This window comes from Rattus norvegicus, chromosome 1 (assembly GCF_036323735.1).
Source record: "Rattus norvegicus strain BN/NHsdMcwi chromosome 1, GRCr8, whole genome shotgun sequence".
NCBI lineage: Eukaryota > Metazoa > Chordata > Mammalia > Rodentia > Muridae > Rattus > Rattus norvegicus.
The window spans coordinates 207,237,613-207,265,496 of record NC_086019.1 but is presented as its reverse complement, the minus strand read 5'-3'; the positions used below and the strand labels follow the sequence as shown (position 1 = coordinate 207,265,496).

General features: G+C 52.5%; 2 protein-coding genes and 1 non-coding gene across 7 annotated transcripts; all 3 read left to right on the top strand.

Moving 5' to 3' along the window:
* The first annotated feature begins 1,521 nt into the window (after positions 1-1,521).
* LOC102548568 (vegetative cell wall protein gp1-like) lies at positions 1,522-5,084 on the top strand. Its single transcript, XM_063280719.1, has 2 exons — positions 1,522-2,920; positions 4,235-5,084. The coding sequence occupies exons 1-2, from the start codon at positions 2,655-2,657 to the stop codon at positions 5,082-5,084; spliced, it is 1,116 nt and encodes a 371-aa protein (XP_063136789.1). The 5' UTR covers positions 1,522-2,654.
* Igf2 (insulin-like growth factor 2) lies at positions 4,234-21,624 on the top strand. 5 transcript variants are annotated; one of them, XM_039096378.2, is made up of 4 exons: positions 4,234-5,129; positions 16,746-16,908; positions 18,126-18,274; positions 18,500-21,624. In XM_039096378.2, the coding sequence occupies exons 1-4, from the start codon at positions 5,085-5,087 to the stop codon at positions 18,734-18,736; spliced, it is 594 nt and encodes a 197-aa protein (XP_038952306.1). In that variant the 5' UTR covers positions 4,234-5,084; the 3' UTR covers positions 18,737-21,624. The 5 variants fall into 5 exon arrangements, with proteins under 5 accessions (XP_038952306.1, XP_008758296.1, NP_001177092.1 ...); XM_008760074.4 differs by lacking the exon at positions 4,234-5,129 and adding an exon at positions 10,677-11,586 and having other exon boundaries at positions 18,486-21,624; NM_001190163.1 differs by lacking the exon at positions 4,234-5,129 and adding an exon at positions 11,517-11,586.
* On the top strand, positions 17,566-17,638 carry Mir483 (microRNA 483). Its single transcript, NR_032112.1, has one exon. It is a non-coding gene; the product is annotated as a microRNA 483 (primary transcript).
* Positions 21,625-27,884: the final 6,260 nt, after the last annotated feature.

The window sequence follows — 27,884 nt, the reverse complement described above, 5'->3', positions numbered from 1 at the left end:
TATTCTAAATAAAATAAAATAAAAATAGCTCTGGACCTATTCCAAGGGGAGTTCAAGGGGACAGAGTTTTGATTCATTTAGGAAGAGTAGAGTTCTTCTTCTCTGGCTGTGACCTCTGGGATGTAGCCAGTTTTTCCTTATGGCCCCTTATCCTTCTATCTGCTCAGAGGGACCTCCTTTTGTGGAGCTTCCATGGAATTTCTTCATGGGTTTAGAGAAAGCCTTAACTTCCCTCATGCCAACCTCTAGCTTTATTAAATCCCAGCCAAATGTTCTCAGAAGGCCTTAGTGATAGCAGCTTGCAACATCCAGTGATGTTGCAATGGACAATAGAGGGCAGCACTTGTCACATACTTCTAGTCACAGGGCCCAAAGTAGATCTAGAATCTTCACAAGAAAAAGACTGCCTCACTCTGATAAGCGTGAAATGCCTTTTGCTAAGTATCCCATATATGATTTGGAGTCATCCACAAGCATAGTGAAAAATCTTACTTGCCCTTCTCCCATGGAATAGGATATCTGTATCATGCTGAACTACCTCCATCAGATATGAATTGCCATAAAGTTTATCTTCCCCTACAGAAAGTCTCATTCTCCCTAAACATTCCTATCTCTACCACTAAGTAAGTGACTTCAGGTGGAACTTGGACAACAAATGGAGAGGGAATGATTAAGTCTTAGCTTGGACTGATAAGCTGAATAAGATAAAAGATTAGCTGGAATGCAAAAGTGCAAAAGGTAGAGACTTGTGGGTTTTTGTGGGGTGATTTATTTATTTATTTACTTATTTATTTATTTATTTATTTATTGAGCCTTTGCTGCAAAAGTGCAAAAGGTAGAGACTCGTGGGTTTCTGTGGAGTGATTTATTTATTTATTTATTTATTTATTTATTTATTTATTGAGCCTTGCTGCAAAAGTGCAAAAGGTAGAGACTCGTGGGTTTCTGTGGAGTGATTTATTTATTTATTTATTTATTTATTTATTTATTGAGCCTTTGCTGCAAAAGTGCAAAAGGTAGAGACTCATGGGTTTCTGTGGAGTGATTTATTTATTTATTTATTTATTTATTTATTTATTGAGCCTTTGCTGCAAAAGTGCAAAAGGTAGAGACTTGTGGGTTTCTGTGGAATGATTTATTTATTTATTTATTTATTTATTTATTTATTTATTGAGCCTTTGCTGCAAAAGTGCAAAAGGTAGAGACTCGTGGGTTTCTGTGGAGTGATTAATTAATTAATTAATTAATTTATTTATTTATTGAGCCTTTGCTGCAAAAGTGCAAAAGGTAGAGACTCGTGGGTTTCTGTGGAGTGATTTATTAATTAATTAATTAATTAATTAATTGAGCCTTGGCTGCAAAAGTGCAAAAGGTAGAGACTCGTGGGTTTCTGTGGAGTGATTAATTAATTAATTAATTAATTTATTTATTTATTGAGCCTTTGCTGCAAAAGTGCAAAAGGTAGAGACTCGTGGGTTTCTGTGGAGTGATTTATTAATTAATTAATTAATTAATTGAGCCTTTGCTGCAAAAGTGCAAAAGGTAGAGACTCGTGGGTTTCTGTGGAGTGATTTATTTATTTATTTATTTATTTATTTATTTATTTATTGAGCCTTTGCTGCAAAAGTGCAAAAGGTAGAGACTCGTGGGTTTCTGTGGAGTGATTTATTTATTTATTTATTTATTTATTTATTGAGCCTTTGCTGCAAAAGTACAAAAGGTAGAGACTCGTGGGTTTCTGTGGAGTGATTGATTGATTGAACCTTTGCTCTACTCTCTGTTCTCCCTCAAAGCCAGGAACAAAGGTTTCAGAGTTTAAATGAGACTTCAGGCAATACTTGTATCTGAGCCCCATCCCAGCTGCTGTCTGTGCCTTAAAGGGCGTTTGAGTCTGTGCCTTAAATGGCGTTTGAGTCCCGTGCCTTAAAGGGCGTTTGAGTCCGTGCCTTAAACGGCACTGCAGCTAGGCTAAAACGGGGTGAGAACCCACCCAATCAACATCCCCAAAAGGGTGAACAAGTGTCACTATACATGCCATCTGCACCAGTATGCTTAGTGCTTGGCATCACTCATAAATGGTAGGGGGGCAGGTCAGATGACTGATGACAGAGGATTCTAAATCGAGTATCCATGAAACATGAGACAACAAGATGGCGCTGTGCCACAAGGATACACCACACCCAGAAGGCCTTAGAACGAAATTTTAATATTTATTTTGAATCCCGATCCTAATTTGCATAAGCCACGCCCCTTTTTACCTGTGCCACGCCCACAGACATTCCAGGGTGTCAAGTGACTGTCAGGTGTCAATCTAGTGAGGCCCCACCCCCTCCCCACCCCTGCACATAGTCCCTACCCCCTAGCTAACAGGAAGTGCTTCTAGCTTAATTCAAAGCCACATAGACGCCTTCCTGTCTATCAGGCACCAAAGCCCCACCCTCTAATGCCCCCATACCCTAGTGTGGGAAAGCGCCATAGTCAGCTGCCCCAGAAGTCTTTGCAGTACTTTGCTGGCATATCATTTCCCAAATTTGGAGGGGGCTGGAAATGGGCGTGGAGGGGACGAGGTAAGGGATAAAACCTCGTAGTGTCATTTGAGCAGGTGCCTTGCTTGGTGGTAGAGAGCAGAAGCCACTTCTAGGGGCTCTGTTATCATGCAAGCTCTAAACATCCCTCTCACCGTCTCTTCAGACTCAGCCTCGTCCCCTCCCAGCCCCGCCGCAACTTCGTCGCCCCGGCTGGAGGGTCTGGGCTCCACAACCAGAGCACCCCCTGCTTTGGAGGAGGCTGCTAATATTGGCCCAGCCAGCGGATCATCGTCCAGGCAATTTCGGAAGAGAATCTTGGGCACCAGTGATTCCCCGGTCCTCTTTATCCACCGTCCGGGAACTTCGGGAACTACGCAACGACTAGAGTACAGGTAACTAACTGATCTTCCTTTGTTCATGCCTTTTGTGTTTGAATGAAAGTGCAGTTTAAATATTCTGGTATGGGTAGGTGGGCTGGGGACTTGGGAGAGTTAGGATCCTTCCATTAGTCTCTGAAAAGGGGAAGGTTGCCGCTAAACTGCATGGTCCCGCTAAACTGCACGGTCTAAGAGTGACTTAAACTTCTGAGGGGACAGAAAGGTCAACTGTGACTTACAAGGCTTCACAAAGCTACAAGGAAAGTACGTTTTCCTTCACTAATCTACCATGCAAAGGGGATGGGCAGCTCTCTTTCTCTTCCCAGCAGGAGTACACAGCTGTTTTTGCAAATGTGAAAAGTTTTTTCTGTGTGAAATTTTTCCCTTGGTGCATGCCTCACCTCCCAACCCCCACCGTCCCGCTCCCGGCTACACTGTGCGGAGGGGACAGAGATTCTGGAGCAGTGTGTGGTGTGATATATATATATAATATATATATATATAATCTTAAAATGATATATATATATATAATCTTAAAAGCAAAGTTTCCTACTGTTTTTATATCCTGTACCTCCTAACTACCACCAGGATACTGGAGGGTGGGTAGGACCCTGAAAGGATGATGTGCCTTGCTATTCCCTAGCAGGGTTTAAAGTACAAAAGCTGCTTTTCTCCTGGCTGTGCCTATCCTTAAGCACCCTCCCTCCAGGTTCCCTGTCCATAGGCAGGGATTTGGAGCAGCAGCAGTAGCACTCTCAGGTGAACATTCATTTGTGCACAAAGCTTTTCTTCCCTGCATCTGGCATTCCAGACTCCTTAATCCACCCAGAGTAGTGTTTATGGGGAGAAGCCCTGCCACCCCTTCCAGAGGTTGCCTTCCAAAAGCAGCAGAGCCATGTGTCCTTTGGCTTTTGCTCCCATCCAAGGTGCAGGTGTGAGGAAAGGAATGGGAGACATTCACAGTTTTAGCTGTGACCCTTCAAAAAAAAAAAAAAGCCTTTTGTGTGCAGCAGCAGCCTTACTCAAGCCTCCCCCCCGCCCCCAACAGGGCAGGAGCCAGTTTGTCCTTCCCAAAGGAGGGTCTCCTGCCTCTCCCTGAACAGTTGTCAAACTTGGCAAAGTGACTTTTGACCAACTGCTTCCTCCCTTCTATTGAGAAGGGGGTGGGGAGAGTAAGCAGCTGAAGAGACCGGGCAGGGGGGAGTGCTCCAACCATGACAAGGTGACCTTTGGGCTTCCCCATCCAGCAGCAAGGGGAGGGGAGGGGGCCAGACTCAGCTGGAGACTTGTTTTTGAGATATCTCAAGGATTTTTGCTTCTCCTCCTCAGGGGCCGAATAGTTACCACTGAGCTCACTGTGCACAGGGAGGAGGAGGAGGAGGAAGAGGAAGAGGAGGACGACTACGACGACTGCAGACCCTTAACCCAGGGTCCTGCATCTCCTCGGGCTAAACTTGCCCAGCCAGACCCGCAGAAGCCTAAGTCAAGGCCTGTACCAAGGCCTGAGCCAAGGCCTCTGCCACCGAGGCCTGAGCCGAGGCCTGTGCCACAGGAGCCTGAGCCACAGGAGCCTGAGCCACAGGAGCCTGAGCCACCAAAGCCTGAGCCGAGGCCTGTGCCACAGGAGCCTGAGCCACCAAAGCCTGAGCCGAGGCCTGTGCCACAGGAGCCTGAGCCACCGAAGCCTGAGCCAAGGCCTGTGCCACAGGAGCCTGAGCCACCAAAGCCTGAGCCGAGGCCTGTACCACCAAAGCCTGAGCCAAGGCCTGTGCCACCGAAGCCTGAGCCAAGGCCTGTGCCACCGAAGCTTGAGCCGAGGCCTGTGCCACCGAGGCCTGAGCGGAGGCCTGTGCCACCGAGGCCTGAGCGGAGGCCTCTGCCACTAAGGCCTGAGCTAAGGCCTCTGCAGCCAAGGCCTCTCCCACCGAGGCCTGAGCTGAGGCCTCTGCAGCCAAGGCCTCTGCAGCTAAGGCCTCTGCCACCGAGGCCTGAGGCAAGGCCTCTGCCACCAACGCCTGAGGCAAGGCCTCTGCCACCAACACCTGAGCCTGAGCCTGAGCCTGAGCTGAAGCCTGAGGCAAAACCAGAGAAGAAACAGGCTAGAGCATCCCGAGAATCCAGCCCCGTGCCCAAGTGCTGTGGCCTGTGGCCCAGGAGATCCCCACGCTCCCAGAACTGAATGAAACCTCCGAAACCTCCCACCAGCCCCAGTCCTTCCTCAGAGGTGAGTGCCCTTCAGGCATACAACAGAGCAGAGGTAACTCTAGCACAGACACATCAGGGCTCCTGCAAATACAGGACTCAGCCAAGTGCCCTGTAGCCAAGGAACCAGCCAAGGCTGGGAAGTCTAGTCAGTCACAGTATCTAGAAGTCAGGTGGGCTCCAGGTGCCTCTCCTTGGGAACAAGGGGCGTAGGCCAAACAGACACAGGCGGGCAGCAGCAGTCTCTGGAAAATGTAGGTCCTTGCTATGCTCCCAGGAGTCTAGGGGCAAAGGTAGCAAATGCTGTGGGGAGGTCAGACAGCTCCAGAGGGAAAGGCAAGGTTCCAGATGAAGAAAGAATCTGAGGAAAGAGAAAATGAAAACAAACTGTTAGCTAAAAAGAATCGGGAGGCCGAGAAAGCTGGGTTTGAGGGGCCCTGTTCCCCCTTCCCCTGGCTATGCAGTAACAGCTGTGGCGCCCCTGCACCAGTGGCTTGACCTCTCTGTGTCTATCCCCATTTGTCATAGTGTGTGACAGTCTCAAGCTTCCTGGCTGAACTGTGAACAGCAAATGACATAATGACCAAAGAGACATTCTGAGACCCGTGAAGGGCCTTAGGAGAGAGCTTGTGTCCTAATTCTATTGTGTTCTGAAGGCCATGGGTTTCCTGTATGTGAATGGGGAAGGGAAGCAGCTAGAAAGGGCGTGGGACCAGAAGCACTGTGGACTCTGCCGAGGAAGCTCTGCTGTTTGGTGGCCCTGCAGTTCACTGGTCAGGTACTGGGTGGGGATCTGGGAGGCAGAGGCTGCGTCTGGTGGAATACTGGGGATTTGGGGGGCAGCATGTAGGTCTGTGTCCTGTGCCTAAGCCTCAAGGGGCCCAAGCCTCCCAGCACGTGAACTCCCACCCCGCTTCCAGACTATTATATGCCCAAAAGAAGCCAAGAATCTCCTTTTAAACATTGGTTCAGACACTAAATCAATAACATAGTGGTATGGCCTCAGTCTATCCCTACCTAGGACACCGGCCTTCCCTCCTGCCCCCTCTCCAGTGCCCCCACAGCAACTCTTACTTACTTTTGGTGTGGGTTGTGTTGATCGGTTTGATGGTGTGATCTTCATGTTGCTGGTTCAGTTAGTGACTTCCCAGGCTTGCAGACTGAGACAGAGCATTGCTTGGGTCTTCCCGGTGTGGAGTCCCTATGTGGTGTCCAAGTCCGCAGCCCAGTTGAGTGTGTCCTCTGCAGCAGGCATCCAGCACACTAGGGACCCTTGGAGAGAAGTTGCGCGTGTAAAATGCTTGCCTTGTTCCCCGAGGAGAGGGAGAGCAGTTAGCTCTGTGGCTACAGGAAAAGTCACAGGGGGGACAAGGAAGACCCACTGCCTGGAGGGAGAGAGGGGCGAGAGGCAGAGACCCTGGCTAAGGGTGCCAGCCAGGCTTAGTGGGTAAGTCTGAATCTTAAAGGGTATTTAGTTTCTTCAGAATTTGAGCTTTTAAGCCCAGAAAGGAGACCTAGGCTGCCAGGATGGTGGGCAGGGCAGGGCAGGGGAGGGCAGGGACCGGGGATCAGCATGGGGCTAAAGTCTAGTGGGCCCAGCCCTGCCTAGAAGAAACAATAGACCTCATGACATGCAAGGTAGGTCCCTTTCTACCTTGGGGGGGGGGGGGCAAAAATAAGGGAAAGGAGAGGGCCTTAGATAAAGAATCTTGTGTCCGCTGAACCTGGCTGGGGATTAGGCTGTGTGCTTTTGAGCCCTAGGTTGACCCGGAACTGTACCAGCCTCTTTCCCTGCCCCTTGAGCCACACTTTGACTAAATAAGGTCAGGTGAAGGCTCTGTGGGCAGCCACACAGAGGAAGAAGAACACATGCATACCCTGTCCCCCACCCTACCCCGCCTGCATGCCCTGGTGGCTCTTCAGTGGGCACCTCAAGGTGACCTCAGCATTTTCCTACCTGGCAAAGTCCAGGAGTGCATCTCCGGGGTGTGGTTCTGCAGCTTCTCCAAAATACCTCTGCAGGGCAGAAAGCAGAGATTAGGCTCTGAAACAGGCCAATAGTGTGATTGCTGCCCTCTCGTATGCCCCTTAGGAAACTGCTCTGGCCTCACAAGGACTCGGGGGTGTTCACAGACACCTTTTCAATGTCCCTTACTCCCAACAAATTCTCAAGTCTCCCCGGAAAGAGGAACATCATCGTACCCCAGTCTTCCTAGCTGGAAGCTTCCTCAAATCCATAGGCACACACTCAGAGAGGCCAGAAAAGCCAGGGATAGAGGCTGGTGGATGGGGGAAGGGGGGCAGCATGGGTGTGTGTGGGGGGAGACAGGCCAGATGTTCTTGGAATGGGACACGGGGGTGATTGATGCGGACTGGAATTTGAAAGGGGAACATTCCCCACGTGCTTCATGCTCCGGGTGGAAAATGGGTGGGGTGGGGGCTCTCTCAGTCCTGCCAAGATAATATGGAGATGCCTCGCCCTGTCTAGGTCCCCACACCTGTCCACTGACTTTAACTCCTGCCTTCCCAGAGAGTCAGCCTTTGAGAGTCCTCCCTGCATACCATCCTCTACGGGTGATTATAGCGACAAGCCCTGCTTACAGCCATGGCCCCAGGGTTTTCCTCATTCTCCTGCTCTCCAGCTGCTCCCCTATCTAACACCCCACCCCAACCCCCAGGTCCTGCTAGAATCATGGCCCTTCACCTCCAGCATTGCCCAACTTTGAGGGGGTGGCCTTGTTCCCAGCAACAGTACGGTGAGCCTGTGTGTGATGTGTGGGTTTAATATTTGCCTTTAAGGAGCTGGACTTTCCCCAGCCAGGATTGGGAGGCTAGTGGCAAAAATTTTTCTGAGAAAACGAAATGAGGGTCCTAGCATTCGGCCACGGCCACCACTGTGCCGTTTTGAGACGCTCCTTCCCCCACTTTCTCCTCTACTCCCCCATTTTCTACCCACTTTCCACACTGCTCAAACAAAACTGTTTCCTACGTTGTTAGTCGTTAGGGAGCGTACAAGGCCGGATAGGCGTGTGCCGAGCGCAGGGGCGGTCAGGGGTAACCACTGGGGGTGCCCCGGGCCCCCAAACTGAGCCAGGGACGAGTCTGCCCCCGGCGGCCGCCCGGCCCCGACTTCGCCTAGGCTCGCGGCGCCTGAGCGCGTGGGGCGCAGGGGCAGTGGGGAACCGAGCGGGGCGCCGGAGCCCGATGAGCCTCGGGGAGCAGCGCGCTGCTCCCCGACGTTCCCCCTCCCTCTCAGAAGCCGGTCCCGCTCATCCTCTGCCACCCAAACCCTCTGGTTGTCCAGAAGGGGAAACCCCCCCCCCCCAAAAAAAAAAGCCAAAACCGGAAAATACAGCTGGCTCAGGCGCGTGCTCCGTGGAGTCGGTGCTCCCAGTCTGCGTCGCCTGTGCCCCTTTCCCGCGCCCGCGTTCCCCCGTGAGGGCGCCCCTGCTCCGTGAGAGTTCCTTGGCACCGCGGATCCTGGCGCCCCGTCCTTCCCAGCCCGGGAGCTCAGTTTGTCAAATTCAGCTCTACTTCTCTGTGGTTCCCCTAAAGCCGGAGCAACTTGCTGGCTTCTCTGCACCTCAGGCATTAGTTTCACTGGAATCCTTGAAATTTAAGCATTGCTTTCCGGGGGGGCCTCCAAAATCATTCAGCATTGTTATGTTCACAGGGAAAGGTTTTGTTGTTTTGTTTGGTTGGCTGTTTTGTTTTGATACTTGATTTCCAAATATTTTTAAAGGTGGGAATTGCGCCTCTGCTGACTCCTCAAAATTAGGTTATTTGGCTTGGGCCCCTAAGTTTGCTTCTGGCTCCTATCCGTTTTATATGCAAGCTCCTATAGAGATAAAAACACCACCCTCAGTTCCCTAAAATTTAAAGTAAGCCGGGATCCTTAGTCCTTTTTGACAAAATTTCCTTACTTGGGTGAGTGGACATTTTGACAGCATTTAGACACTGTCCCCAGGGGATGAGGTAGTGGGGTGTTTTCCCCGTATCCCTATCATTTTATATCTGCAATAATGTTTCTGCTGACTCTTTCCCCACCACCGGCCCTGTAGTTTTTATTAACGTGGAACATAATACACTAGATTCTGTGGTCTATTGCCCCAACCCCGAATTTTACAAGTTGAATCCCACCCAGACCTCTTTAAACAATTTTCCAGGAATCCTCAAAGTCCCAACCTTTTTTTCTATGTCCTCCCCTAAACGTAGGCACCTCAAGTAGCCTACACTCTCATTTCTCGGATTCCAGAAAAATCAAGGGAGTGCATTCACCAGTCACACCTAAAATTCACTCAACAAGACCCCCCTACCCCCCACACCCCCCCCAAAAAAATCCAGGCATACACACTGGTCACTGGGCTTTGGGGTTTCCTAGAGCTCATGCAAGCTTTCTGGCCACCGTTAGGGTTCTTTAAAATATAAATGTTCTCACTAAAGCCCCCAACACAGACTGAGCAATGATCTAAGCATATGTGATCCTCATATGTGGTGGAGGGTTTTCCATGCTCTCCCAAGTCATATATGACTGTACCATGTCTCTCTAGGTCACAGAAGGCACAAAATTAACTCTTGGCCATGCCTTTTTCTTTCTACTAGAATGCTGAATGTCCCCAATCCTTGAACACTGAGCTCTTCCCCACCCCCGGCACCAAATATTAAGAGTCCCTGGGTCCCTTTAATTTAACAAGTTTTTTAAAAAAGTTTTTAACTCTAACACCAATTGCAAAATTCAGTACCATCCTGTATCCTTCTCATCCCCCGTGTTGGCTCATACTTGGTGTCCTCAAACATTAGGCAGTATTTTTCCAGGCCCCCAAAACACACTTAGTGTTAGCCTTGGGTCACAGAGAGGTTCTGGTTTCTCCCACTGTAATACCAGCTATACACCCACTCAGCCCCCTACATTTCAATCCCCCCAACCCCTGTCATTCCACACAATCTCTGCAGATTACAAATTTGGGGGATTGGTTCTCAGGCCCTACACTTTAGGAACTCATAATTTCTATTCCTTGTAAGGGAGGGATTGGCTCTGAAGCGCTCCAAGGAGTGAGAAACTTTAGATTCAGAAATTATTTTTCTGGGGCCCCCAAATTCAAGTACTCCAAAACAAATTGAGATTTTTTTTCTTCCAAAGAGTTGGGTTTTTATTAAACTTTAATGAACTTTATTGAATTTATGACTTCTCCCGGAATCTCCCAATATTTGGGTAATGTTTTATGGTCCCCAAAGCACACTGGAAAAAAAAACTCCCAGATCCCCCCAAATCCTAGGTTTTAAATATCTGTGTCTCACAAATTTCCTAGCTACTAATTCTGTTCCCTGTAATTTAGATTTCAACATCCATTGGGTAATTTTTATTGATCCCCAAAACAGGGAGTATGTTTCTCTAAGAACAAACATTGTCCAAGAAAACATACCCCCCTTGTTTAACAAAAAGATCAATAGGAATCTGTTTAAGAAATTAAAATATTAAAAGGCATTGATTTTTCTGTCCTTCTCAAATGGACTGATTATACTCCTAATTCCCCCACATTTAGACAGCATTTCCCCACTCTCTCTCTAGAGGACTTCTCTGAAGCCACAGAAATTAGAGGTGACTTTTCCCGGGTGCTGTAGGGCCCACTGGCTTCAGGGTGAAACTTAGCCTCCACTCCCACCCCCAAAAGAATTGACCTTAATTCCCTAAAACCCATCTGTTGTTTTTTTCATCTCCCATTTTTAGGCAATTAAAATTAGCTCCCCCCCCCAAATTTCATGTTGGGAATTTTCTTAAACTCAACAGCAACAGCAAACCACCTAACTTCTATAAATTAGCCTAAGATTTTGTGGGTTCCCCAAACTTGCTGACTAAGACCTTAGGTTCCCCACGTTAGGCTTGGATCAAGATGTTCCCCTTTTTTGCATAGAATAATTTTCCTCATTTCCCAACTTGGATTCTAATTTTTCTGGAATCTCAAATTTAGTCGTTTGCCACAGTTTTCCCATTTATGGAGTCTCATTCAAGTCCTCCTACTTTGGGCCACTCATTCCCAGGGCCGCAAATCAGACAAGGGTCTGATTTGGGATCCCCGAAATTTGATCATTGTTTCCGCTGGCCACTTTCGGCAGCTTCCCGTCCTGCGCATAACATCGATATCGGCCTCTTCACTTCTCCTACGGTGTCCCAGCGGCAGCTCAGATTTTGGAAAAGTGTGTGTGCCCCAAACACGCACCGGACACTGCGCGGCGGCCAGGACGTGGGCAGTGCTGCTCCCGTGTCCAGGAAAACCACTGGGCATTGCCCCCAGTTTCCCCCAAATTTGGGCATTGTCCCCGGGTCTTCCAACGGACTGGGCGTTGCCCCGGGACACTGGGGACTGCCTTTGGGGTCTCGCTCACCTTCAGCAACGTCCACTTCAGCAGCTCCCACTTCTGCAGCTCTCCCGCCCTTCTCCGATCCTCCTGCGCCAGCGGACCCGACCTTCGGCCTTGCGGTGAGCTCCCGGTGGCGCGCTCCCTTGTGCTCCAGCTCTTCCGTTGCGGGGCACCGGCTACCTCGCAGTTTGTCTTCAGGGCTGCTGCGGGGTAGCGCGGGAGCGGGCTGCTGGCTTCTCCCTTGGCGACCGCGCTCCTTTGGGCCGGGCGCTCCGAAACACGCGCCACTTTGTATGCACTCTGCAAACAACGCGGTGGTAGGGAAAGCGCCTGAGCGGCCAGGAAGCGGGAAAGGCAGAGCGCTCCGGCGGCTTGGATCCTCCAGCCCTACAGGTCGAGGGCTTGGGGAAGCAAGCGTAGAGCGGGCGCGGTGATTGATGGTCGGGCCGAGAGGTTAGCCCCGGGTGCACCGGTTTCCGCCAGTAGTAGCCCTTTAGAGGCCTAGAGATGCGGAGGTCGGGAGAGGGAAACAGGGTGCACGGGTTTAAGAGTGATTTTGACTTGGTAAAACTCTCAATGGCTTCTTATATCTGAAACCACCCGAGATAGCTTCCTAACAACCCCAAATTATCCTGTTGGCCCCTGGGGCCGAACCTGCAACTAAGCAAATTCAAAGTGCTAAGGACAGGGAACTGTTATCTGGACCTTCTGGGTGGGTCCCAAAGGCGCGCCGCTGAGAAGCAATTTAGTGAGCTCTGGCCCCCAGGTCTGGTTTGAGCTACGATTCCCGCCCTGCTTCTTTTTCTGCGGAAGGGCGCAGACATTGCCCGGGGCTCTACGCAGGGCCCAGATCTGTCATGGCCAAGCCAGCCTTCCCTTCATGGTACACCTGGTGGCCCCCCAAAGGCTGCTAGGAGATCCCGCGCAAAGCACGAGGCTAGGGGTGTTTAGGATCTGGCTGCTATTCGAGGTGCCTTGCAGCCCGTCCTGCTTGCTCAGACAGGTGGAGGCTGTGCGCTCTGCAGGAGCCGATCCAGGGGACTGTCCCCTGGTTGGCAGGTAGGTCCTTGTAGGACCCTCGATCCAGCTACCTGCCCGCGCCTTAACTCTGCCTGCTGGGATGCGCCTACCTTGTAATCCTCTAACTGGGCACAGGTCCCCTCACTACCACTGAGGCCTGGGGTGCCACGCACGTTGGTTCGCACCACGCGCCCATGTTGCACAAGCACAGGGCACCCCGGAAACATGACATGTGGCCTCGATTTTTTTTGGGATGGACACCCAGGATTTAGTGGGCCTGCTGGGGCGCACAGCCCCTCCCCATCTTTGCTACCAGGCACCCATTCCCCCCTCCCCCAACGGCAACCCCCGTGCCCAGGGCCCCGGACCCGCATTCCCCCCGTGGCTCGAGTTGCGGGGGCGGTCCCGGGGCGGGGCAAGGGCCCTGCGGACGCCCATTGGCGCGGGCGTAAGGCCAGCGGGGCCCGAGCGGGCGCCGAGCCGCGGGGTGGCGCGGCTATAAGAACCGGGCGTTGGCGCCCGGAGTTCGCCTGCTCTCCGGCGGAGCTGCGTGAGGCCAGGCCGGCCCCCGGCCCCCCCTTCCGGCCGCCCCCGCCTCCTGGCCCACGCCCGCCCGCGCTCGGCCCGCCAGCGCCTCCATCCGGGCTGGCGGCCCCGCGTCGACGCCGTCCGCCACCTCGCTGCTAACTCCCGTGCAGGGCGCCGTCGGCGGGGCCTCGCTCCGTCGGGCCTGCGGATCTCCCCACCGCCTCCTCCTCTATCTACCTCAACACCCCATTCCTGCTTCGCCAGAGGAGGCGGTCCCCACCGCAGGCAGTCCGGCTTGCAGGTCGCCGGCGTTGTCATCCCCCGCGCTCCCCCTCCCAGCCCTCCCCGGCGCGCAGCCCGGCAGCTCCTCTCTTTTCGCTGCAGTCCCGAGCAGCCGCGGCGCCGCCACGCCTGACCCCCCCACAAGAAGCCGGGGCTTACGACGGCTGAGGGCTCCGTCGGCCCTAACCGAGCTGGGTGCCCGTGGCCGGGGTGACGCCTCCATTCCTCCCCCCTCAACACCGTCCTCGATCCTTCGAAGTTGCATCCTTTCCTCTGCTTAGAGTGCGCCCCCCCTCGCGCACTCGCTTACCCGCCACCTTTCCTAGGCTCCCCTCCTGCCCCCTCCCCGTTCCTCCTCGCCTCAGACTCCCTCCCCCTCACGTCCGCCCTCTGCCTTCGCCTACCCAAGTGGATTAATTATACGCTTTCTGTTTCTCTCCGTGCTGTCCTCTCCCGCTGTGAGCCTACCCGCCTCTCGCTGTCCTCTCTCCCTCTCTCCCTCTCTGTGGTCCCCCCCCTTTCACGTTCACTCTGTCTCTCTCACTATCTCTGCCCCCCAACTATCCTTGATACAACAGCTGACCTCATTTCCCGATACCTTTCCCCCCCCCGAAAATACAGTATCTGGCCCGCCCCAGCCCTAAGATACCCTAAAGAAGCAGAAGAGACGCCCCCCTCCCCATCAAAAAAAGCCATCTCCCCGTTCTGTCCCGTCGCACATTCGGCCTCTGCGACTTGGACAGAGCGGCGCTGGCAGAGGAGTGCCCGGCAGAAGGGCCTTCGCCCGCTGTTCGGTTTGCATACCCGCAGCAGGGAGATGGGCGGCAGCGTCGCCGGCTTCCAGGTAAGGGCTCTCAGGGGCCCTGGGGTAGGGGGTGCGCAGGGCCCGGCCTGGGCACCGCGGGACTGGTGTGGTGGGTGGGGGGCTGGGGGCTCGTTCCCTAACCAAACTCTTGTTCCCCCTTGCGCCATGGAATGGGGGAAGGGGAGGGGGTATGGGTCCGTTGGGGAGGGGTGTGTAAGTTGAACTCACAGGAGACTTTCTGGTGCTTTGCTGTGTATTGGGGAAGGGGGAAATGAACTGCTTAGAATGTATGATTTGTATTGTGCAGACCCCGTACCCCCTCCCGCAGGGTGCTGGGTGATGAGGAGGGGGGCAGAGTCTCTGAAGCCCACCCTGGTATGTTGACTTTGTGCCAATAGGACAGGAAAGAAAACTGGGTGGGCGGGGCCAGAAGCACCCCAAAATTGGCAGAAGTCAGGCGAGACCCCACAGTTAACTGTTTCTCCCCACCCACACACCCCCCAACTCTGTCCCCAACATTCCCAGCCAGGAATGTTGGGGGGGGGCGGTTTCGGGCTCAAAAGGGCAGAAATGTTACAGTTTTGAGAGTAACTGCCCCTGCCTTTTACTGGGTGGAACTTTCCATAGGATGATGTGGGAAGGACCCCCCTCCCGCCCCCATTGGTCTGTGCAGAAAGGGCTGGGGGTGCACGATGAGGCCCCCCTCCCACTGGTGGTGCTTTGCTAAGGAATGGTCCAAGGCTAGCTCTTGGGGGTGCAGGAGAAAAGGGACTGGCTGGAAGGAGGGAGGGGGCGGGTGCAAAGGGGGCGAGGGGAGTGGTCAGCAAGGAGGGGGGGTGGGGGTAGGGTGGAGCCGGGACTGGGAGGAGCCGACTCAGACATAAAAAGCGGAGGCACTGACCAGTTCGCAAACTGGACATTTGCTTCTCCTGTGAGAACCTTCCAGCCTTTTCCTGTCTTCATCCTCTTCCAGCCCCAGCGGCCTCCTTATCCAACTTCAGGTAACCAGGGCCATGGAGCCAGGACCCTGCTGCCATCCCCCCTCCGGCCTGCCCATTGGGGTGGTCAGGGCACCGGGTAGCCTGGGGCCTCTGCCATTGCAGCCGGGCCTGCTACCTCTTCCAAGCCTTCGCCCTCCCTCGGCCTCTGTCCTGTGTTCCCACTAGCCCCAGGCTTCCTCACCTGTCCCGCCTTCTACTTTTCCTTCCCCTTTGCCTCCCCACTCCCCACAAATTCAGCCCTTCCCTGGGCCTTCACCTATCCCCTACCTCCTGGTCAGTCCCCTGCTTGCTTCTCCTGGACACCTGGGCTGGACCAGCCAGTGTGATCTGGCTTTGGGAAGGGACTTCGAGGTCAGCTCCGCCTGCCTGCCTCCACGGCACCCCCTCACCCCTAAGGATTAACTGCTGTAGCTATATAGCCTGCTGATCACAAGTGGTTGGTGGCCCAGAGTGCATTGGGTGGGCCGTTCTGGGTCTTGTTGAGGAGGTGGGCAAAGATAACTTTAGTTATCCGAGGGAGCGCGAGCAAATTTGTTTCTTGATTATTCCGCACTGGTCTCTCACTTGTTTCTTTGCAGCAAGAAATCCCCTGGGCCTGTGGAGCAGAGGCTGGGGCTGGGCCTGGGGGGCTCTACTTACTGCAGGGTCAAGAGTGACTTACTGTGGGGCATCGTGACCTCCCACCACTAAAAAAAAGCTGGCTAACCATTGTTCTGTAGAGCCACACAGCCTGTGGAGGGGGTGTGTCCCTCCAAAATGGGGTGTCTAGCCTCCCAGGAACTCAAACTGCTTCCTCTAGTACCCTGGGTAAATTTAGCTCTTATCAGAAAGACGGTCCTATGGGCCATAGAGGTACTCTCTAGGGTCCCTGACCATGGATGGTAAGAGTTGAGGTCTGGATAGGACTTTAGGTTCCTTTTGAAGCTCTGAGGTGCCCAGGAAAATCTATACTTGGAGGACTGGGTGACCCTGGAGAGCAAGGCTCACAGGAGCGCTGGCAGGCCCATTGCGCTAACCATTGGATTCTTGACCTGGGCCCTGCTCATCACGACCTGGGAGGCGGGGTGGACGGGTGGGGCTGGCTCTGTTGCTTAGGGAAGGGTGGCCAGCTGGGGGGCGGGGAGGTTGGCGACTGGTCCCTTTGGATGCACATGCTCCACGGTGGGTGGGGTGGAGCTGTCTGCCATCTTGGCCAGTACTTGGGAGGCCAGAGTAGGAGTGGCAGTGGTGATGTGCCCTTGGACTGGCCCCACCCCCATGATGTCATAGCACGGAAACCAGGTCCAGTGTCCAGCACTGGCCCCTGCTGCTGTGGGTGTGGTTAAACTGCAATTGCGCCCATGGATGGGTGGTCCTCAAGGGTTTCATACAGTTCAAAGCCACCACAGGGTGCCTTTGTGGGCTCCATTGAGTTTCTGCACGCCCAGAGCCAGGTTTTTTTTTTTTTTTTTTACCTCAGCAATTCAAACCCTCCTGTTTTTGCAGGTTAAATAAATAATGAGACGGACGCCGTCTTTCAAATTCCAATTACATTTTTAATTAAGAGATGATAGGTGTCTTTGGTGGCGGGGAGAAGCCAGACTCTTGGGGATAGGGGTGTGGCTTGGGGCCTGTAGCTCAAAACCTGCGTTTCTTTCACCAGGTACCAATGGGGATCCCAGTGGGGAAGTCGATGTTGGTGCTTCTCATCTCTTTGGCCTTCGCCTTGTGCTGCATCGCTGCTTACCGCCCCAGCGAGACTCTGTGCGGAGGGGAGCTTGTTGACACGCTTCAGTTTGTCTGTTCGGACCGCGGCTTCTACTTCAGTAAGTAACTCCAGAGAGACGGGGGAGGCGGGAGCAAGTGGGGTGGGGGGGAGGTGGTAACAGCACAGTGGTCTGGCTAAGCTACCACCCCACCCCCCCTTGGGCAAGGCGGTAATCTCACACTCACAAGTCTGATAGCTTTAAAAGTTTTTTTCAAAGTTAATAAAAGCAAAACCTAATGTGGTTCCCAGGTCCTAGCCAGGTTGAGAGTGTACACATAGTCTGGGGCTCCAAGGAGGGAGAGCTGGACCTTGGCCTACACCATGGGGTGCTTACCTGCTTTTCAATGTTCATGCTTCTCTTGATTTCCCAGTTGGGGGAGGGGCTGGACCTGGGCTCACTGCTCACAGAAGGCAGTGATGGGGGTGGGGTGGGGGACACACGGGTGGGGCATGCCTGGGAGGGGCAGGGGCACCAGAATGGATGACTGTCCTTGCTGGCCTGAGCCACTCTATCTTCCTCACCTGGTCCTGGACATGCAGCCTCCTCCTCTTCACTTCTGCCTACCTGCCTGTGAACTGCTCTGAGTGCTCAAACCTCTGGAAACTACTTCTGCTCCTGGGTACTGCAGGACCAGTCCTTGTTCAGGGAGCCAATCCTGCACGGAGGGGCTTCACAGATAGGAGGGCCCCAAGCCCAGCCTCGGACCGTGGGGGAGAGGGGGAAGACGGGAGAAGAGAAGGGAGTGGTTTTTGGGTGCCTCACTCCTCCCCTCCCGTCTTGTTCTCTCCTGCCCTATCTTCCCTTCCTGTCACAGTTCAGCGATGGGGGTTGAGGGTGGGCCCCTCAGGCTCAAGGTGACACCAGGCTGGGGGGCCCCAAGTCCAGGGACCACACCTGTGTCCACCATGTCCCCTCGAGGGGCTCACCCCGCTCCCTGTTTTTCAAACCACTTCAGTGTGGTCTCTGGTCTTCTTGGAATCTGGGACAGAGAGACTGTGCTGTGTTAGCTGCCAGGCAGGAGGCACCAGATGCCAGGGGCTGGTCCTGTAGCACGCACCTTCGTTTTTCCTTTCTGGGCATCTTGGCCTGTCTGGCTCCCACTGCCACCACATCCTTGCAGGGTAACCTAGGGTCCAGCCAGGGCCTAGTAGAAGTTCAGGGGAAGTTCCTTTCTTCTTCAGCCTTCCCAAGGGGGAGGGTTTGGGGAGGCCACCCCAGTGGGTGCTGACCCCAGTGAACACTAACTGAAGCTGTCTGTCCTGTGGAACTTTCAGGCAGGCCTTCAAGCCGTGCCAACCGTCGCAGCCGTGGCATCGTGGAAGAGTGCTGCTTCCGCAGCTGCGACTTGGCCCTCCTGGAGACATACTGTGCCACCCCCGCCAAGTCCGAGAGGGACGTGTCTACCTCTCAGGCCGTACTTCCGGTAGGTAACAGGGTGGGGTCGAAGGAATTGTGGGGTGAGACAAAGAAATCACTTGCTCCTTGATTTGGGGTGCCATGAAGTCCACCCACGTTTTACTGTTGGCCTCTGCCCATTAACATACATGTTTCTATAGGACTCTAGTGGGGGTGGGGTATATTGACACCTGGATGGGAGCTCAGGCTAACTCGATACCCTGAAACCTGCTGACTAGCACCTCCTCTCCAGGACGACTTCCCCAGATACCCCGTGGGCAAGTTCTTCAAATTCGACACCTGGAGACAGTCCGCGGGACGCCTGCGCAGAGGCCTGCCTGCCCTCCTGCGTGCCCGCCGGGGTCGCATGCTTGCCAAAGAGCTCGAAGCGTTCAGAGAGGCCAAGCGCCACCGTCCCCTGATCGTGTTACCACCCAAAGACCCCGCCCACGGGGGAGCCTCTTCGGAGATGTCCAGCAACCATCAGTGAACCAAATTATGTGGTAATTCTGCAATGTAGTACCATCAGTCTGTGACCTCCTCTTGAGCAGGGACAGCTCCATCATGTCCCACACTAAGGTCTCTCTGCTCCACTTCCCTTCCCAGGTTTCTCCCCACCCACCCCCATGCCCCGCCTCCCCACATCAGGCTGCTCCCCTTGCCCCACACCATCGGGCAAGGGGATCCCAGCAACTCTTCAAAACCAAATTTGATTGGCTCTAAACAACCCAATTGGCACCCTCCAAATTATATATGAACATTAAAAAAAAACTTTAAAGCATATAGTCCCTTTACAACAAATTGGCTTAAGAAACTCCATAACTGATAATCTAAAAATTAAATAACCAAAGAAATTAATTGGCTAAAAACATACTAAAAATTAATTGGCTTAAAAACAATTGGCAAAAATCAAATAATTTGGCCCGCCCCCCCCCCTTCATCTTCTTTCCATTTAGATCTTTAGTCAAATTGGCTCAGACTTGGATCTCAGAACCCAAGAAGAAAGGAAGGGGACCCAAAATTTTGCAGGTAGCATGTCATTGCTTCAGTGCTCTCTCCTTGTCACTAGTCACTTTTAGCATAATCTGGCTGTGAACAACAATAGCCGCCCAAACTCTTTCTTCACTGGTCATTCCATCACAAATGTCACCCATGTCACCAAGGGGCTGGGTAAAGGAACCCAAGGAGAGGAACAGAACATGAAAACTGAAAATAGAACCTAATTGGCACAAGCCCCCAGTCCCAAAAATCTCACTTTTCATACCTACTCTAAAAAGCACATGATTATACCCACACGTACATGCACACACACATGCACACAGGCATGCATACACACACACACACACACACACACACTATTAGATGAGAACATTGAAATGGCTGAGCAACTTCGATTGGAACCACATTGCCCAATCCAAGGCCCATCTTAAATTCCCTGAGCAGTTTGCATGGTTTGAGCTCCTCTCTGAATCCATCTAGTTTCTGCTGCCAGTGTAGAGTCAGTTTGGCCAGATAAGGAGATGGCACTGCCAAGTGATACATGCTACCCGAGTAGCCTGACCCCTAGGTGTGCTCCTGGGAGGAAAGATCTGGGGGACAACCCCTACCCCAAGCACACCTATGGGCCATCTCTGTCAATCTCCTGGGGAGCCCCCACTTTTTAGGGGCTCCCCAGGAGACTCACACTGATGTGGGGAGTGTGGGAAGTCTGGCGGTTGGAGGGGTGGGTGGGGGGCAGTGGGGGCTGGGTGGGGGGAAACTATGGGTAGGAAGTGGTCCCAGAGAGGTCTTAGGTGGAACAGTCAGGAGGAGGCACAGGTCAACTTGCAGAATTACTGAAGAATCAGGACCCCAAATTTTATGTCAATTGATCTATTCCCCTCTTTTTATGTCTGGGGCAGGTTTTTTCCTTTTTTTTTTTTAATCCCTCCTTAGCTTTTAATGCGCTCATAATCCCATTCCCTATGTAACGGGGGCAGCGATCAAGTAATGAATGCATCAAGCCATCAATACCAGCGAGAGCCAGTAACACCGGCTAGAGCCATCAACACCGGCTTCCACCATGTCCTGCTCCCAACCATTTATCAACCTTTTTTTTTTTTATCTGTCTCTATCGCTTGGCCTGAGTTGGGAGTGGAGTCTCTGTGGGGTGCTGGCCACGCACCCGCAGAGAAATAAAAGGAATTGAGAAGGCCGCTACCTGGCCTGACTTCTGGGGACAGTGGCTGGTCCCCAGAAGTTCTGAGGAGTGGAGGGGGCGTGGGGCAGTGTCCCCTCAGGTGTTAGGAAGGTGCTCGGAGGCCACAAAGATGGGGACCCCAGCTGGCCCTGCCAGTTGGGGGGGAAGGGGATGTAGATGTAAGACTAGAGAGGTTCCATCAGGCGGGAGCAAGTGGCTGCCTTCTGAGCACTTGGGGGAGGTCCTCCCCGTGCCCCTCAGTGTCATCTTGCCCACTCCTCAGCACCCCATCTTACCCTCAGGAGGTCTGGAGCTCTACAGACCTCCTGGGGGCAAGGTGGGGTGAGGCCTGGAGCTGGGGAAGCGAGGAGGCTTTAAAGCCTTCAGAGCCAGGAGAACTGTGTACATGGGGTTGTCTGGGCCCTGGGGCCCGAGGGTCTGGTGAGCCGTAGCAGCCACTCCACGGTGCCTAGGACTGCGGCGGGGAACAGGGCGGCTGGAGGTTTACCTCACCCCCACTTCTGCTTCCAGTGCAGTCCCCCTGCCCAACAGTCCTACTAGTAATCTAGAGGCCTGAGGCTTCTGGGCCCAGGTGACAGGACTGGCACCACCCTGGGGGCGGTGTGTGTCAGCCAGCCATGGCACAGAGGGTTCTCAGCAAGTGCCTAAAGAATGGGCCATTTGGAACATTGGACAGAAACTCAAAGAGTAAATTGTTATAATTGGAGAATATGAATTGGCCTGGTACCCAAAATATCTCGAGGCACCCTAAATTACCTGCCCATTTGACTGGACATCCACCCAGTGTTAATATGCCTCGTGGGATGGGTGTTTTCAGGGGCATTTGCTGACCATCCTCTGTGTCCCCAGATTTGCAGTTCTCCCCATCATAGGTCACCCTGATGCAGGCACCTCCCTGGCCTCCCATGCCTAGTGTGGCCCTCCATCTTGTTTTGTCTCTTCCCTACTGTCTTCGGTGGGATCCCCTCTTGGGTCCCCCAATTTGTCATCCTGTGAAGACTTCCCACGCGTCGAATGCCATATGTCACCTGTGCCACTGCCCATGTCATCCAGCAGTGGCCCCGGGTATTTGCCCCAACTCAGTCCTTTTAACATGCATTTTCTGGCAAAATCCAAAGCTTGGGTTTTGTTTTTAACCTGTTAACGCTTGCAAACCTAATAAAGCATTCAAAATACTATTTATTGAGTTCTTTGCTCTTTCACTTGGGGGAGGGGGCAAAGGAAAGGAAGGGTGGCAGGGAGGGAAGGAGGGAGGGAGGGAAAGAGTAAAGGGTGCCTGATGCCTGGGGGTAACATGGGGAGCAGCAGATGAAAAGCCTTTGAAGCATGAAAAGAAGTGGGGTTCAATAAGGCACTCTGAGGAACTCAGAGAGCAGAGGACCACATTTGCCCTCAAAGATGGGGCTAAAGGGATCCCATGATGTTTTCGAATGAGCTGTGTACCATGAATACCTACCCCAGGGAACATTGCCCTTAGCCTTGGGGGTTGGGGAGCAGGATAGGTGAAGAGTCCTGGTTGGTGATGGACATGGGGACTCAGGGTGAAAAACACCTAGGAATCCCCTGCGCACACACAGTCGCCCCCATTGTTCCCTCTATCAAAGCTATGCTGGAGCCTGTCCCCAGTAGTTACTAGATAGACCTGTCCAGTGGTAATGGTCTTTGGGATTCCTGACCCTGGGAGTAAAGTGAAGCCAACCCCTAGATGCTTGAAACCTGGCCTGGATATCTTCCTTCTGCACCTTTATAGTCCTTAGTACCCCCACTTTTCCTAGTGCAGATGGGCATGTACCCTTCCCCCATGTGGGAGGAGCCCAGGCTGGGGCAGCTGCTGAGGCCCTGTGCCTGGGACCCTGCTCCTTTTCCCCAGTTAATGCTACACACTAGCATTTCTTTTTATTGTGTTTAGCTACTTTTTAAAATAAAGAGTCTCACACTCTACCCCAGGCAAGCTTGAACTGCAAATGGATGTATGTCCATGCTGGCCTGGAACTCAACAGCAGTCTCAGTCCTGCCTCAGCCACCTGGGTGTTGAAATTACAGGTGCAAGCCAACACAGGGGTTAGCATTAGCTTTCAGTTTTGTTTGCACTCCAGGGTCTCTGCTGAGTGTGTTAAAGTGGGTCTTCAGGGCAGCCTTCAAATCCAAGGGCTGCTTTTAAACTCAGGGTACACAGTGGTCATGGGGGACTGCTTAGAAGACGCAAGTTCATCCTTGAAGAGGAAGACTGGATAGCAGTAAGGTGAAAATGAAGGGCACTGGCCAGCCTCTGGCTTGACAGAGTTGAGGTTAAGACAAGGCCTGGATCTGGGCAGACCACCTTCCCACCCAGTGAGTCTTTCTTATCAGATGCTTCAGTGTCTTCTATGTGGGTGGAAGAAGGCCCAGAGCTGCCCACTCCTTTGAGGACAATTCAGTGTGTTCTCATCTGTCCCATCATCTCCTGAGAGCCCACTATAGGTCTGTCCACCCCCTGTCAGCTCCTCAGTTGACTAGGACCCTAAGGAGCAGGCCTTGGGATATCCAGGTTCCAGACTCTTACCCCTTTTCCCAAGCTGGTTCCTTCCTGACTTGCTAACCAACATCACCTGAACATGGAGTCCTTGGCACCTCCTGATATATCCACTTGTCCCTGATGAATCTCTAGAGCTCCGGGGTGCTCTCCTCAATCCACTGCCTTTACTCTCACAGCAGCGGACACCTGCCTTCTCCAGGGCCTCCTCTGACCCCAGGACTGGGGTCGGAATAAACCACTTTGCCTAGCCCTTTTTGGTTAGTCCTCATCTCTCAAAAACCCCCTTTGGGTTTCCTTAACACCACCAACCCCAACCTGGGTGCTCCAGGACTCTTTTTTCTCCCCTTTTCCTGCTTGGCAAATTCTGCTTGTCAACGTTCTTCCCTCCACAGACCCAGTTATCTGTCTAGTAATCTGCCTGCCTCTCTGCCCACTTTTATGACTCTCATTCATCCATCCTCTTGTTTACTCATCCTCCAACCCAGTCATCCATGCATCTATTCTCCCCCTCATCTATTCCATACATATATCCACATATCTACCCAAACATCCACCCATCTGCCTACTTATACATTTAATCATCCATCCATCCATCCATTGATCCATCCATCCATCCATCATCTTACCCACCGATCCATTTATCCATCCACCTACCCATTGATCTGCTGTTTCACCCACTGATGCACACTTACCCAACCACCCATCTGTCTACTCATCCACCCATTCATCACCCTACCCACCCTGTATTCATACATACACTCACTATCCCTTCTCATTTACCCACTCACCACCCATGCACCCACTTGCCCACCCATCTATTCCCCCATCCACTAATCCACACATTCATCTACCTATAAATCTATAGATTTATAGATTCGTCTACCTATAAATCTATCCACCTACCCCCATAGCATCCGTATATCCACTATATACCCATCCATTCACTCATCAAGCTGCCAACCTATCTGCCCATTCATTTGCAACCCACCTACCCATCTATCTACCTACTCATTCATGCACCCACCCATTCACCAATTCCTCTACCTGTCCAGTCAGCCACACTGGACATACATCTACTTATCCACACATCCCATACTAACCTACCAACCTATTCATCCACCTAACTTCTCATCTACTTATCCATATATCTACCCACCAACCTATCATTCTACCCACCCATACTCTAATTCACTCATCTACCTATTCACCCACCTATTCACCCATTCATCCACCTACCCATCTACCAATTCATCCACATCCATTCTTTTATCCATCCATCCACCCACCCACCCATCTATCCATCTACCCACTACTCAACCATCCATCCATCCATCCACCATGACTTGTTCATTTATCTACTTACTGACTCATTAAGCCACATATTTATCCATCTGCCTACCTGCTCACCCACCCATCTACCAACCATCTGTCTATGTATCCATTACCTACCCACTATCCATCCATCCATCCCTTACCCCATCCACTCATGTGGGTGGCACCTATAATGTTCAGGATGCCTCAGCGGGGGCTGTGTGAGTGTGATGGAAGTTCTGGATGGGCCACACCAACAAGATGGCATGCAGACTGTAGCAAATGCAGAGAACAAGTAAAGGATGGGATGCACATGCCCAGGCCTAGAGCATTAGAGCATACCCCTAGGAATGGGGTAGAGGTGCAGCTGCAGGAGGGACAAATGTAAGTGATGAGGTCAGAGCTGGAACAAAGTCAGGTCACATGGGCCACATAAGCTATTGCCATTCACTCAACCAACACTTATGGACATTTCTTCACTGGACTGAATGATGTCCTCTGGAAAGACGTATCTATCTTTTGACACTGGGACCTATGAGTATGACCTTATTTAAAGAAAGGAAAGGTCTGGGGTTGGGGATTTAGCTCAGTGGTACAGCGCTTGCCTAGCAAGTGCAAGGCCCCGGGTTCAGTCCCCAGTTCTGAAAAAAAGAAAAAAGAAAAAAGAAAGGAAAGGTCTTTGAGATTATGGAATGACTTTGCAATGATATTATTTTGAATTTAGGGTAGGCCTAACTCAAATGACAGTTGTCCTCAGAAGACATGAGACAGAGAAGGTTATGTAAGGAATAAGGTTATATACAAAGACAGAGGCAGGAACTGGAGTGATGCAGTCACAAGCCAGAGGATGCCTCGAGGTCCTTGGAAGCTGGAAGAAATAGGAAGGACCACCATCCGGAGTCTTGGGAGGGAGCATGGCCTTGGCACACTTTGATATTAGGCTCCTGGTCTCTAACGAAACGTGTTACTATTATAGAAGCTCCCAGTTTGTGGTTGTTTAGGAAAGGGATTGCACTACAATGCTCTCACTCTGTTACGGTATAGCCCGGGTCTGTATAGGGAAGGTCCCATAGCAAGTAACCTCAAGAATAGCTTCTATTTAGTGGTCTGACTCTGCCAGGTCACACCTCCATTGCCCTACCTGCCCCACTTACCTCCCTGCAGCAGCACCCAAGTGGTACTTAAAACACCAGACACCATCCCACTTCTGTTTGGAACATGCCAGATGCTTCCAGATAAGCCAACCAACTCATGGTGACCAGAAGCCACCCTGACACACCCAGTCAACCACTGAAATCTCTTAACAATTGTCCTAGCCACAAGAGCCTGATAGCTGGGAACTTTCGACCTTCTTCAAGAGCTGCCCTGTCTACACCACTTCCCCTGAGAGACCTGCTCTAAGTATCCTTCTGTGATACTGGGTCATCCTTCACAATGCCTATCCTGAGTACCCGGTACACAGTGACATTTCGCGTGCATATGTTTCACAAAGGCTCTAAAAATAAAAAGAGCAGGCTTCAAAATGATGTCACCTATGCTCATTTGTCTCCCCAGGACATCATAAAGACCTTCCTACCCATTATCCCCATGCCCACAACCTACAAGACAGACCCTCTGCCACATGCACCCCGAGTCATATTCTTCATGAGACCATAGTGGTGCGTCCAGACCTTGCCATTCTCCACTTAGAATCCTCTGTGGCTCACATGGAGTCTTGGGTGAAGCTCAGAGCCTGGCTATGATTTGGGTTCTTCGGGATATGACATCATCCCCATATCTCAGTTGTATCATACCAATTCCTTCATCCCCTGTGTTCTCTTACTCAGTGTCCCCACACCCAGTCTTGTAAGATGGCTGCCCTCTCTCCCAGACCCTTTGGTATCTGTCATTGCCCTGGTGGCCTTGGCATGCCTTCTGCTATCCTGGGCAGTTCTTTTCTGAACCCCCAAATGGCTGATCTTCTTTAGATAGCAGTTGGGCCCCTTTCCCTGTTCCCCAGAAGTGCAGTGACCACAACGCAAAATGTCTGCTGTCAGATTCTCCCAGAATTTGTCTGGATTTCTTTGTAGCCTTCACTGAAGAGCTGGCCAGAGAAACGATGCTTCTGGGGATGTTTATCCAGTCCCATCTTCTTCAGGGGTAAGCCCTAGTCTTCCCAGTCCTCATACTCTGGGACTGGGGCCCTGGCCCAGGGCATCAGACTCATCTTTAAACACTGTTTCCACCTGCCTTGGTGTTCTGACCCCCAGGGTCTTCAGGTCTCCCCAGTCACTGAGGCCTGGCTCCCAGCTGGAGCTCTTGCCGAGATAGACAGGTTGGGGTCAGGGGTAGTGCCATACTGACAGTACCCCCCAAGACTGGCCTTTCTACCTGCTCTGCTAAGCCCTGCCCCTGCCCAGCCCCCTTCTGGCTGCTGGGCCGAGGCCTGAGGCCTCATTAGCGCAGCCTGCAGCCTCTCCCGCTCCCAGCCCCAGCCAACCCAGGCCTCTGCCGGCCAGAAACCAAAGAGAAAATGCCTGTTTATGCCAGTTATGCCGAAAGCAAAACAGTTTGTGGTTTGTGACCCAAATTTTTTGCCTTTTTTTTTTTCAGAACATAACAAAGCCCAAGACAACTCCCTCCCTGCCCCCACCCTCCCCCCAGGCAGACAGAACTGATCTGTTTACGCTGGCTGCTATGCACCCCCACTGGCCTAGGCTCTGGCCATGCCCTCATCCTGGGTATTGGGCACCCCCAAAAAGGGGTTGTAGGCCTGGCAAAGTGGCAAGGAAGTGAAGGAGGCAGAGGTGGCTCAGTCTCCCCTGGGGCAACAGAAGGATACATCTGGAGTATATGAGTATTGGGGCTCAGTCAGACTGGATGCATCCTGGACAGAGCAGGCATGGGGAAAAGCACTGTCTGGTTGATCCCCAGGTCTGCCTTGAAGTGCCAGGAGCCTACCTCCGTTTTATGAGACTAGTACCTAGACCAATGGGCCCCTAGACCACCTGTCCACTGGCTTCCTTCCTGCATCTCGTCATCCCTCAAGGTCCATAGTGCCCTGGAGCCCATAGAGAAGGAATGTCCTCTGTCACTGTGGCCTGGGTCACAGGGTCAACAGATGTACAGCCAGGTGTTTTCTGGTGGCCATTGTGAAAGTATGAACTACCCCTGAAGAGCTGGCCAGGATTGGTTCTTTGAACACTGTGGAAGTCCTGTGGTCAGGGCTCTGGCCATGGAGACTGGACAGGGTCCCTGCTTGATCTAGCTCTTTTGGGAGACCGGAAGCTTAAGCAAGCTTTTCCTTTGAGCCTTACCACAGCCCCCAGGCTCTCTCATTTCTCCTGGAAAATCCTAATCTTCACTTATTTTCATTTTCCTGTGTCTGTACTGGTCTGGGTCATGGAAAGAGGGGCTCTTCTGAGTCAAGGGGGCCCTAAACTCACCAACTCACTAGAGGGGCCAGAAGGATGGCACCTGGGCCTGGAAAAGACCTCCCTCTCCCATGAGAAAACTTCTACCCTTGTATCTGAAGAAAGCAGAGCAGGCGGATCTGTACATGGGGGGTGGAAGAGTGTCTTTGTAGAAGGGACAATCAGAAGCTCAAAGTACCCCAGGGTTGAGTCCTGGCTC